Source organism: Mustela putorius, unplaced genomic scaffold (assembly GCF_011764305.1).
Source record: "Mustela putorius furo isolate JIRA1106 unplaced genomic scaffold, ASM1176430v1.1 tig00003898_pilon_pilon_pilon, whole genome shotgun sequence".
NCBI lineage: Eukaryota > Metazoa > Chordata > Mammalia > Carnivora > Mustelidae > Mustela > Mustela putorius.
In genome coordinates, this window is record NW_025422047.1 from 2237590 (window position 1) to 2249872 (window position 12283).

At 47.0% G+C, this 12283-nt stretch overlaps 1 protein-coding gene across 1 annotated transcript; it reads right to left on the minus strand.

The window, feature by feature from the left end:
• Positions 1-6152: 6152 nt before the first annotated feature.
• ACTC1 (actin alpha cardiac muscle 1) lies at positions 6153-11448 on the minus strand. The gene is made up of 7 exons (XM_045067785.1): positions 11301-11448; positions 10586-10736; positions 9121-9445; positions 8331-8492; positions 7982-8173; positions 6984-7165; positions 6153-6475 (listed from the first exon to the last, which is right to left on the minus strand). Exons 2-7 carry the CDS (start codon positions 10712-10714, stop codon positions 6332-6334), a joined length of 1134 nt encoding a protein of 377 aa, XP_044923720.1. The 5' UTR covers positions 10715-10736; positions 11301-11448; the 3' UTR covers positions 6153-6331.
• Positions 11449-12283: the final 835 nt, after the last annotated feature.

The following is a 12283-nucleotide window of genomic DNA, read 5'->3' on the forward strand; positions in this document are numbered from 1 at the left end:
CCTTATTTTTCTCGCAATAGGGAACTTTAGTAAAACGAGATCATAATTCTCTTTTTCCCTGGAGAGAAGGAATATGTAACTGGATCATCTCACCAGTCCTTCTAGATGTGGATACACAGGAATAAGAGCTAAAGGACATGAGGTGTCTTTTTAAGATGAAGAAAATGTTCCAAAATTGACTGTGGTGATGACTGCATCTGTCTGTGAATATACCAAGAACCAATTAAATTGTATACTGTAAATTGCTGAATTGTATGGGATGTGAATTATATCTTGGAGGTTTTGTTTAAAAAAATAAGAAAAACTAATTCAATGATGAGGCAGGCTTGGGTGCAAACTTTGAACACAGAGTAAAACAAAGTAAGCCGGATGGGACCTTCATTTTTACCTCCTGAGTGTGCTGCTCACATGTTGAACCAACAAGATGAAAGTTCCGATAGATCTTCTGCTTCATTCATATGCCAAAGAAAAACACCCTCCCCCCCTCCCCCGCCAATTGAATAAAATTACCTGATACCAGATTTCTGTTTCTGATAGTTTGGGACTTTGGGCATCCTGAACAACCATCCCACGTGAAATAACTCAGAGCCCTTGAGCCAAGCGAAATCCTGGGGAGGCCAGAGTCGGAAGCTGGTGCTAACAGTCAAAATAGGCTCAGTGCCGTGGTAACAAACAAGCTCATGGGTCACTTAACAGTATTTCTCACTGATGCTTTGGGTCTACAGGAGACACCATTCATTCCAGTCTTATGGAGACCCAAGCTGATGGAGGCTTCAACTCAACATTGTAGTATCGCATTGTAGTAGATTTTCAATTCCTGGCATCATGCTTCTTTCTCTTAAGAGTTTGGATATATATTTTATATTTTATTTCCTCCCTATTAAGATTTATATTTGGAGTAAATACTCATCAAGTTCTTTCTGCTGAAACTCTCATCCCTCCCAACCTACGGTTTTCTTTTTAAAAACTGGAATCCTCATACTGTATTTCAGTGACAGAGCTCCCTTTTATGTATTAAAATCAAACCAGTTATTATAACACAATGGAATTGACACTCCAGAGGAGTGGGTATAAAAGAGAGTGTGGCTACCCTTTACTGTAAGATTTAAACAGATTTAAAATAAGTTGCTTCAGCTTGAGAGGAGGCTCAATGTGCTATGAAAAGGGCTTCCTATGTGAGAATTCAGAAAGTCAATTTAGATATTTTTTTAAGAGGCTCTGTAATATAAGGCCACTGTGATTATTAATTGAACTCTTTGCAGCCTGCGTCCCGAAGTGCTCTCCTTTGGCAGACGAAGGAGAGTCTAGCTTTACGTTCTCAGCCTATGGCGTAGGTGCTTCCTGAATTCTCTAGTTGCTCTTGGATTATTGAGCAAGGATCTCTGCTCACTAGACCATTCTGGACCCAAATGCCAGAGTTCACCTTCTTCTTTAAATATTATTCAGTGGATCCTTTCTCAGGAAACATCAGCAGATGTTCTCTCATATCAAATCTGAATTTCCACACTTGTCTTTCAATTCTTATGTGTGCACACATACACACTCATACATGTGTGTATAATGTATAATATATACTACCTATACTACATGTAAATAAATATATGTAAGTGTAAAAATGTTAATCAATAACAACAATGATAGAGCACTAATTAAGGTCCTACTATGTGTCAAGGTCTGAGCATAGTATCAGCTTTAACCCGTTTCATTTTCACAGGAACTTTGTAGAGCCGTTCTATCATTGGTTGGGTTTACAGGCAAGAACAGTGTCCTCTTGTGTCTCCAGAAGCCATGCCCTAGTCCTCATCCTACTGGATTTTAGTCTCCCTGACTGCTGCCTCCCCACACATACTTTCTGCTCCAGTCAGGTCTCCCTACCACTTTCATGTCCCCCAAACCACTCTCTGCTCATTCAGTCTCCCTCCTTTTCTCTCAACCCCTTAACACTTTGCAAGAGTCAGGGCACATGCCATCTTTGGATGATGCCCTCTCTCCGTTGTAGGACTGCAGCTGCATTTGGATTACCTTGAAATTTTAATTTCCTTGAAAACACATTGTCCATTCAAGCCAACAGCCTGGGGAGCTTCTGTGGTTCCTCCGTCTTCTTGCCTGCCCCATCCAACCCACGGCATATCCTGTCCTTTTTGCTTATGAAAACCATCTTTGTTTTTTGAGAGAGAGATTTTATTAATTTATTTGCCAGAGAAAGAGAATGCACTAGTAGGCAGAGCAGTAGGCAGAGGGAGAGGGAAAAGCAGGCTTCCTGCTGAGCAGAGAGCCACGACCTGAGTGGAAGGCAGACCCTAAAGGACTGAGCCACTCAGGTGCTCCTGGGAGCATGATTTAAGTTAGTCCCTCTGTTCTGAGGTTCAGAGGGGTTAAATTATTTACTAAAAAGACACTCAACTAGTCAGTGGCAAAACCAGGATTTGAACTTAATCTTTCTGATTGAAAGCTCATGCAACATCAAACCTTCAGGTTAGTAAGATGATGATGATGATGATGATGATAATAGATACACAGAAAAGTATTGTTAAATTATGGGTGTGTTCTCTAGTGGGAAAATATGTTCTAACTTTCCCCCAGGAACATAGATTAGGTAACTGACATGTTAATTAGCATGGTCTCATCTCTAAAGAAATGCAATAAGTTAAGGGTCATCAAGATATGAGTGGTAGGGAGAGTGTCCGTGGTGACCAGCACTGGGTGGTAGATCCTGGGGAAAAAAAAGTCCAAAAAGTAGATCCTAGAGTTAAAGGTGTTTTGGGAAAAATGTCACTATTGTGCCTATGTCAGATTTGCTTTTTAACTTCCTACACGATGCCTGCTGTCTCATACGTTACCCTACATGATGTCTACCCTGTCATCCAGTAGTATTTCCAAAGTTCTTCAAGCAAACCTGTTGATCCAAGGCCTTGCTTACACTTCACCACAGAGTCCATTTTTCATCTACTAGTAATGCTATATTGTAATTCAGCTTGACTGCAACTTTTCCTTGGGTCTGTTTCTTTCTATCTCCTCTCCCCAACCCTGATTCCTTTGGGAGCTGCTGTGAAACAATGCAGAGCCATAAGCAAACAATCCTGTTGGGGGTCCCGCACACCACCCCTGCTTAGCTCTCACTTGACTCAGCTCTCCTTGGTCAAGCAGGAGAGAGAGCCCAGAACCCCAGCGACAGAGAGAGCTGTTCTTGAGCTGAAGCTCTTTATCTGCCTGGTCAGTCTTGCTCACATCCATTCATTGCACACAGCTGAAGGCTGAACTCCTTTGACTTTTGAGCTCACCAAGGACCCAGAGTATACTTTGGTAATCTCTCCAAGAGCTTTTATCCTGTAGCTTCCTAATGGGAGTTTGGTTGTCATAGCAACAGCCAAGCTGTGCCCAAAGGAGAAACTCCTTGTATAATGAGCCCCAAAGACCTTGGGAAAATAAATAAAGGAAATCTCATTTACAATGGAGCAGGGAAGCCCTGAAGGGGGAGCTCTCCGGCATGCACCACTCCTGCAGCCTGTGTCACCAGGGGAAGAAGGAAGGTAAGAATCACTCCAGCACAAGACATTTTTCACATAGGAATTTTGTCTCCTGCTTTTCAGAGAAGGAAAGAAGATCCCTCTCTGCCTCAGGAGCATCGCACTACCTCCCACTCGCAGACAGTGAGAAACCACAATCTCGATCTCTGGTTCTTTTCCAATAAACTTTTTTGTTCTAAGCAATCCTCTCCAATTTCCTCCTAAAACCCAATAAAAGCTGACCTTCCTTTTGTCCTTTTGGGCTGGCTGATGGTTCACCATATCTTGCTTGTCCTAGATTGCAATTCCTCTGTTATTTCTGAATAAACTCAGGACTTTTGGCTGAAATAAAATTACTCTCTTTGCTCTATTAAAGTTAACAAACTTAAATTGATTATCGATCTTTGTTGGTTTTGGCCTAAAGGACTCAAAATTTCTTCAGTACCTTCCAGTTACTAGGAAATATTTATAGCATTTATACCATGTTAATCACAAAGTGAATCTGACTTATTTCTTCTTAAACACCAGGCTAATCTGGTTATAGAGTGACTGTTAGGTTCCTGGGTCCCTGGGCCACAGTAGAGTCTGAAAAATATCTAGCCAGTCATGTATACCATCATCCAAAGCTTCTCAGTCTCACCCCCCAGTTTTGTTTGAATAAAGTCATTGCTCCTCCCAAGACCTTCTCATGGCCTGTTAAATCAAATAAAACTCTCAGACTAGAAGTTGGAGCCCTTACCCACAAACTACTAAATTTTCCCTCCTGGTCTAGCTCATTAAGTATGGTGTTTATGCCATTTCTCTTTCATCGGAGAACCACGCCTCCCTTACTTAATATCGATCAGTTCCCATGGTAAGGATGGTATGATTCAGTCCTCAAACCTGGCCAGACTGAGGCTTCCCTGGAATTTTTGTCAGAATCACCTAAAAAGATACCCTTTTGGTCCAGTCAGTGATAAGTTGCTAGACCATGAATCTTGGGGCATCAAGCCCAACATGCAGGAAAATCTTATGTTAGTTTGCTCAGGCTACTATAACGTAATAGCAGAGCCTCTAAACTGAACTCCTGAAGCCCAGAAAATGTGCTTTGATTTATCTTTGTATCCCCTGCACCTACTACTGTGCTTGGTCCGGAGTCAGGGATCAAGAGATACTTTTGGGATGAATAATATAAAGGCACAATTATGACCCTGAATAATGACATTGGCAACATTACTAAAGATGTCTGATGAGCCCCAAATACTCCAAATTTTGAACCCAGACTCCAAAAAGGTATGTGATAAAATGCCCCAAGACCATGACTAAAACTTTATGTCTATAGGTTTATATTTATAACTTTACGAGTATAGCTGAAGACTGAAGTTTTATGACTAAAGATGGTTTGAGAAGCACCATTAGATTCGATGTCAGAAAATCTGGCTTTCTATCTTGGGTATCCCACAAGCTGTACAACATTGAACCACTTGCTTCATCTGTCTTGATTCCCTCACCAATAGATAAAAGTTTAATTACATCCATTCAAATGCTCCAACGGTTCATGAACAATTAACTTGAAAATAAAAAATTTTCGAGCTTCCACAATCAGGTGGAAATTTACCAGCGCAAATTGATTTCCTAAGTCATCAGCTCCCACCAGCCTGCCCTGCGACTTGTTTGCTGGCTTCTGCCCTACTTCCTTCTGCTGAAATTTCCTGCCCGCTCTTCTCACCTCTGTAATTCTTAACCATTCTTCAAGACCCAGACCCATGCCCATCTCCTGGAAGCTTCCCAGATCGCACACATTGGGAGCTCACTGTAGAGGGTGTGAGCCCTTCAGGGACAGAGCATGACTGATTCTTTTGGACGCTGCCCCCAGCAGTTCCCAGCCCCCGCCTCAGCATACTTTGCAGAGAGTCCAGCATGAAATAAAGGGAATATTGTGGCTTCCCACTCCCCTTCACCTCTCGGCAGATTTCACAGCCTTCACTGCACTCAACCCCACAGCCCAAGATTTCAAAGATATGAACAGCCCAAAGACCTCTGTCGCACAAGTTAGTTACTGATGAAGCAAAAATATCTGGCGCCTGTTTCCTCACAGTTATTCCGAACATGCACAGTGGTCTTGATCTATTTTGGGAACATTCGGAATGGGACATGGCTGGACCTAAGGGTCAGCTGGCTCCCATGTTTCACCATGGAAACGCATAGCCCTCAGGAGGACAAGTGAGGAGTCTAGAATTGAAAATTGAAACTAACTTATTTAAAATAATCTTTGACCTTCTCATTACTAATATGTACGTTTCTACAAAGTTTCTACAAAGCGACGAAACAACTGAAACATATGCTGCAACAACTTTCACTGTCATTCACAGCGACTAATCCCAAAGAATCGTGAAATCCGATTTCGTGTGTCTCACCGATGCAGAGTTAAAGCTAATCTACTTTTCAGATGTGACATATATTCACGATTCCATCCCAAAGTGTAAAATTGGTATTTAGTATGGTATCTCTCGGCTAAATGTCACACCAATTCACCTGACGCGCTTTGTGGTACTGATGTTACAGTGCTCCTGGGGGCAAAGCCACCAGTATAGGAATTCACAGACTGAAGTAAGCCTACACTGGCCCTACCCCATGCCTCCCAGAAAAAGAAAGGAGAGGCTTTTGTACGTTGCAAGTCCTGGTCTGGTTTATTTATATAAAGCAATAAATATTAGAAGCACAAATAAATTGCACATGTGTAAACAAACTGTACAATGATTGATGAGAGATAAGGGAGGGTGGCTCGGAAGACTCCAAGAAGCGTAGTACTGTCATCCTGAATGTAGACCACGAGAAAAGGCACCTTAGAAGCATTTGCGATGGACAATGGAGGGGCCTGCCTCATCGTACTCTTGCTTGCTGATCCACATCTGCTGGAAGGTGGACAGGGAGGCCAGGATGGAGCCCCCGATCCAGACAGAGTACTTACGCTCGGGGGGAGCAATAATCTGTGGAAGGAAAACAAAAGCTTCGGGTGAACTCTGACACTCGCAGCAATGAATCAAGCAACATGTTAGAGAGAGTCACAGAAGAAAACGTGAGATCGGAACTCACTGTAACCTGAGATATTTCCTACCAAAAATTAATACGGCGGAATCAAGTTTTATGCATTTTCTCCTGTCTCATTCTGTCCATTATCAAAGACTCTACAAAACAGAATTGCCCCACTTCTCTGAAGTAGAGTATACTGCGGCAACAAGCTAAATGCGTGATGGAGGCTAGCCCAAAAGTTGGAGACTTTTAAAATGTGTTCAGAGATTTAGGGTATTTTTTTTCTTCCAAGATCTATTATTATCCACTGCTTGAAAATGTTTTTCAAGTCTCTTCTCTTGGGAAAAGTGCTAGAAAAGCTAAGAAGTAAAGTGTAGAGGAGACGGGAAGCACAGTGCAAGTTCCGCACGCAGTCCCGAGACCCCGCTTTGCCTCTCCCACCCACAGGCAAAGATCACTCTTCACCTTGATCTTCATGGTGCTGGGAGCCAAGGCAGTAATTTCCTTTTGCATGCGATCGGCAATACCAGGGTACATGGTGGTACCTCCAGAGAGGACATTGTTGGCATACAGGTCCTTGCGGATATCAATGTCACACTTCATGATGCTATTATAAGTGGTTTCATGGATGCCAGCAGATTCCATACCTAGAAATCAGTTAAAAAAAGAAAGAAAGAAAGAAAGAAATCACAGTGCACTCGGGCCAGGGGCCCAGGGGCGGAGGGAAGAAAACAGGATTCCTTTGTGTTCATACACTGTCGCCCATTTGTCTCTGAAACATATGTTCTTCTTTAAGATATAGTGCAAGGTGTGTGCAGAACAGGTGTCTCTAACACTGCTGACAGTTCATCTCCAGCAGACTATGAAGACACAAACCACTGCGTTCAGCACCTGTTTGGCGTGAACACCTGAACACATGCATCAGATGTACGGAGATATGTTGGAAAGGGTGAGGCACAGATTAGAGTTAGATTAATGCAATTTTTATTTATGGGCTAAAATCAGATCCGGTCAAGCTTCCTCTTAGAAGTCATTCCTGAGGCAAGATGGTCGGTAAAATACTAGGGTCCAGTTATTACCAAGAGTCTGAGTTGGTTGTGTTTAATGATGAGTGACTTCAGAGGAAGTCCAGCTACTGGGTAATGGACTCACTGCAGTAAGTCAGCACTTCTGAGGAATCATTCCTTTCCTGCAGATACAGATCAGTCAATTACTATTCTGTCTCATTCTTTATTTTGACACGAAGTCAGTGTGTCATCCTTTGTCATATCACTACAACAGAACAGGATGGCCATCCCTTTTATGAGCCATCAGGGTCTGAGGCTGAGTGGGGCGGGACTCGAAACTCTGACTTCTTTCAACACAAGAGACCCTTAATCCTTCTTGACGAGAATTGATTTTACTCCGGGGGACCCCTAGATGTCCAGGGAAGAGCTCTGCCCCTGCCCCAGATTACCACTCACCGATGAAGGAGGGCTGGAATAGTGTCTCGGGGCAGCGAAAGCGCTCGTTGCCAATAGTGATGACTTGGCCATCGGGCAGCTCATAGCTCTTCTCCAGAGAGGAGGAGGAGGCAGCTGTGGCCATTTCATTCTCAAAATCCAGGGCAACATAGCACAGCTTCTCTTTAATGTCACGGACAATTTCACGTTCAGCTGCAGAAATAAAGGGTAGCATAGTCAAGCTTTGAAGAATGAAGTCAACTGTGGGGGCGTAGGTGGATTCTCTGGTGGAGGGAAAAAGCAGACACGATGCCGCAGCCGATCACACACACACACACACACACACACACACACACACGTGTGCACGTACCGGTAGTGACAAAAGAGTAGCCACGCTCAGTGAGGATCTTCATGAGGTAGTCCGTGAGATCCCGGCCAGCCAGATCCAGACGCATGATGGCATGGGGCAGAGCGTAGCCCTCATAGATGGGAACGTTGTGAGTTACACCATCTCCAGAATCCAGGACGATGCCTGTCAGAAGAAACAGACAGGAGCCAAGTAAATCCCCGAAAACACCACTGCTTTAGTGGTGTCAAAGCCCACTTCCAATCTTGGCTAAAAGATACTCGCACTGGGCATGGATCCAGATCAAATTAGATTCCTTACACACAAAGAATAAAAATGAGCATAACGAAGGCTCAATCGGAAGCCAGCAACAGCTCACCCTTTTAAATATTATAGTAGAAAAATTTCCCCAGGACACTTGCAAATGACCATCCCTTTCATCAGCCATTAGCACATTATGGGAGCATCCGGGCGTGTTCTTCTTGCCTCCCACATTCTTCTTTGACTCGGACGCCGTAGGGAATGTCGGTTCTCCTTGTGGACAGGTGCCCACGGGTAGTGTTAGTATGGAACACATGCCAGTGATGGTTACACTGCAAGTTCATACATCATGTAGAGACTTAATATGTGGTCGCACATACTTTAGGAGAGGTAAGGCTCTAACTCCCATGTGCTTTCAACTTGTAGAAATGCATGTGATCTGAAGCTATTGTTACCTCCCTCTCTTCTCAGGGACACCTTTCCCTGAGTCATAGCCAGGTCAGTGACTTAGGAATGTGGTGAGTCAGTGACTGTCCCCACAGCCCAGTCATACCTGTGGTACGGCCAGAAGCGTACAGGGACAGCACTGCCTGGATGGCCACATACATGGCAGGGACATTGAAGGTCTCAAACATGATCTGGGTCATCTTCTCGCGGTTGGCCTTAGGGTTCAGCGGGGCCTCCGTGAGCAGAGTGGGGTGCTCCTCAGGGGCCACGCGGAGCTCATTGTAGAAGGTGTGGTGCCAGATCTTCTCCATGTCATCCCAGTTGGTGATGATGCCATGCTCGATGGGGTACTTCAGAGTCAGGATACCTCGCTTGCTCTGGGCCTCATCTCCTACGTAGGAGTCCTTCTGACCCATACCCACCATGACGCCCTATAAGAAGAAAAAGACGGGGAAATCAAGCTTCCACTATTTTAGGAATGTAACGAATGCCTTAGAAATGTACACCTAACTGCCCAAGTCAAGGAACATCTTATAGATATCAGAAGTAATAAAGAAATAGAATCTTATCCAGTTTAAAAATACTTAAAATCAATCTAGTACCTTCCGTCTCCCCCCACACACTCCCCAGGTACAATTCTGTCCTTTAATCTCTAACTGGGGAGAGGGGAATGAAGCTATTTCGCCAAAGAAGTACAGCCTCACCTCATTTTAAAAATACCATAATGCCTTCATTAAATTATGAAATTCATCCCCCATGTCAACCAGAATATAAATGACTACACTGTGGAATGACTGAATTAATGACACATTGTATTTCTCCTAAGAAAAGATTTTGACATTCATCAAGTAAACATAAAAAGATGGGCTGCTATGCCATTATCCCTCTGCCCCGGAAATCCAGATGGCCCAGCACTGTCCAAGGGAGCCCATCGGCCACCAGCACGACACACACAGCTTTCCTCCCTGGCAGCCTGTCCGGCGGAGTCAGAGAGCATTGGCATTTCTTTTAATAAACAGGGTGGTATGTCACTATCACCATGGCACTTGCTGCTTCTGTCACGGCTGGCTTCTAAAAATGCAACAGCCAGGAAGCAGAGAGATTTAAGTCCTTCGGGAGCCCAGCGAGCTGACTGTGAACACGAGGGAGGAATGTGGGTTGGGCCCTGGTTGGTTGAGAGGAGTTACAGTGTTACAAGTCTTGAGCAGGACTGACAAGGGAGGCCAGGTTAGAAACTGAAGCCTGTAAGGGTCAGAGAAGACACAGTAATAAAAATGTGGGGCAGGAGTGGAGGAGGGAAGCTGCTTGCTTTTCCACACAGGGGTGGGACCTCTGGAGGGCTGTGTCCCTGAGAAGTAGAAGGGGGACGTGTGTACGTGGTTGGTAGTATGCTGCTGGTGGTGTGACGATTGCTTGTCTGGGCTTGGATTTCAGGCTAATCCATCCTTCCCGAGTTTGACCTGAGCAGTTCATGGAACGGGATGGCCAGGTGAGACATTTACTAGATGGCTGGACTGGACATTTACTAGATGGCAGGCAGGAGTGGGGCCCGGGACAGGCGGGAAGTTTACCTGGTGGCGCGGGCGGCCCACGATGGACGGGAAGACAGCCCGGGGCGCGTCATCCCCCGCGAAGCCGGCCTTCACTAGCCCAGAGCCGTTGTCGCACACCAGAGCAGTGGTCTCCTCGTCGTCGCACATCCTGGCACAGCTTCAGCGGGGTCTGCAGGTGGACAGCAGGGCAGCCTGCGCTCAGTGCCCGCGGTGGCGCTGGCCTTCTCGCGCCCCGGGGAGGGTACAGAGCAGGGAAGGGAACGCCTGCGGTCTCCCTTCCCCTCGGGGCAGAAGTAGCAGGGTAGGAAGAAGCTGCGGAGACCGAGGCCAACGTGCGTGGTGAAGGGGAGAGGGACTCACCCAAGTTGCCTGGCCAGGAGTCACCCTCTGCCCCGGGGTGTAAGGAGGTCCTCCTCAGCCCTTCACGGCTTTGCCTTTCCTCAAACTGAGAGCCCACCTGGGCCTCAACCACACCCCCATGCCCCAGCCCCAGCTGGAGGGAAACGCGCATGAGAGCAGGGACCCCAAATGCCGGGGGCGGGAGGCCGTAGAGCTCGCGATCTGCGCGCTCCTCTCCTGTGACCGCCAGGTACCAAACAAGTTAGAACCCCAAGGAGAAGCGTGGTCTCTTTTTCAAAGACGTGGCGGCGCGGCCGGCTCGGGGCTACGGGCTCGGGGCGGGCTGTGGCCGGGTGCGGCGCCGGGCGGGGCGGGTGGGCGGGCGCTGACTCACCGTCCGCGGGTCGGGCTCGGCTCGGCTCGGGCAGCAGGCGCTGGGTGCCCGGCGCGGGGCGCGCCGCTTTATAGTGCGCTGACGGACGGGGTCAGTTGCAGCAGTCGGGGGCAGGGGTGGGGGGCCTGGTCGGCCACCTTGCCTTATTTGGTCGCCTTCGCACCACTGAGGAGCGCCGAGGCCATTCATGGAGCCAAGGGCAAGGGAGAGGATCAGCCAGGGGGCTCCCAGACCATGTAAGGAAGGGGAGGGGGCAACCAGGGGGATGGCCAAATAGGGAGCTAGGGAGGGGCAGGCGGTGAAGGGTAGGGGGCAGGGGAAGACTCAGTGACGCCAGCTCACCTCCTCCCCCTTCTTGGATGGAGGTGCACCCTGGGTGTGCTGTGGGTTTGTTCCTCACAGTCCCGCCAGCCCTAAGACAATAAGCCACATACAAGCCAAAAGGCTTGGCCCTCTGCCCTCTGCTGAGGGGTCCTGACAGCTGGACCAGGGCGGCAGGGGAGCTATAGCAGCTTCTCATCTTCCAGGACAGAGAGCTGGATGAATAGAGTCCTGGAAGCCCCCGTGGACCCCAAGGGCACCACAGCAGCACATTTGTGGGGGTGGACAGAAAAGGGGGCTCCTGGGACAGGTCACCCTTCTGGTCTAGTCCTCACCAGCTTGGATGACTTTACTCGGGCTGCTGAGGCCGTGCTCCTCTGGGTCAGAAAACAGAGATTAACCAAGGCCACCTTGATCCCCAGCTCATGGGTGGCTTAGGGTCTGGCTAAGGAAGAGGCTAAGAAGAATTGGAGTGAGAACCTGGCCAAGTCTTGCTGGAGAGGGGGCCAGGTTTAACCCCAGCATGAATATCAGGTAGCTCTCCTCCTGCTGCCAAGGCTTTGCTCAAACTCAGACTCCTGTCTCCAAGCCAGGAAAGGATGTCCCCCTGCTGCCAAAGTGAATGAAGGACCAAATGCCAAAAGCAGCTTGTGCACTTGCTG

Bases quoted from the DNA above. Each gene is read 5' to 3' on its own strand.
- ACTC1 (XM_045067785.1), bottom strand. From the start codon at position 10,714: ATGTGCGACGACGAGGAGACCACTGCTCTGGTGTGCGACAACGGCTCT. The intron at 9,446-10,585 runs GTAAACTTCCCG...TTCTTCTTATAG, and splicing joins TGGGCCGCCCGCGCCACCAG to GGCGTCATGGTGGGTATGGG. The intron at 8,493-9,120 runs GTATGACTGGGC...TTCTTCTGACAG, and splicing joins CGCTTCTGGCCGTACCACAG to GCATCGTCCTGGATTCTGGA.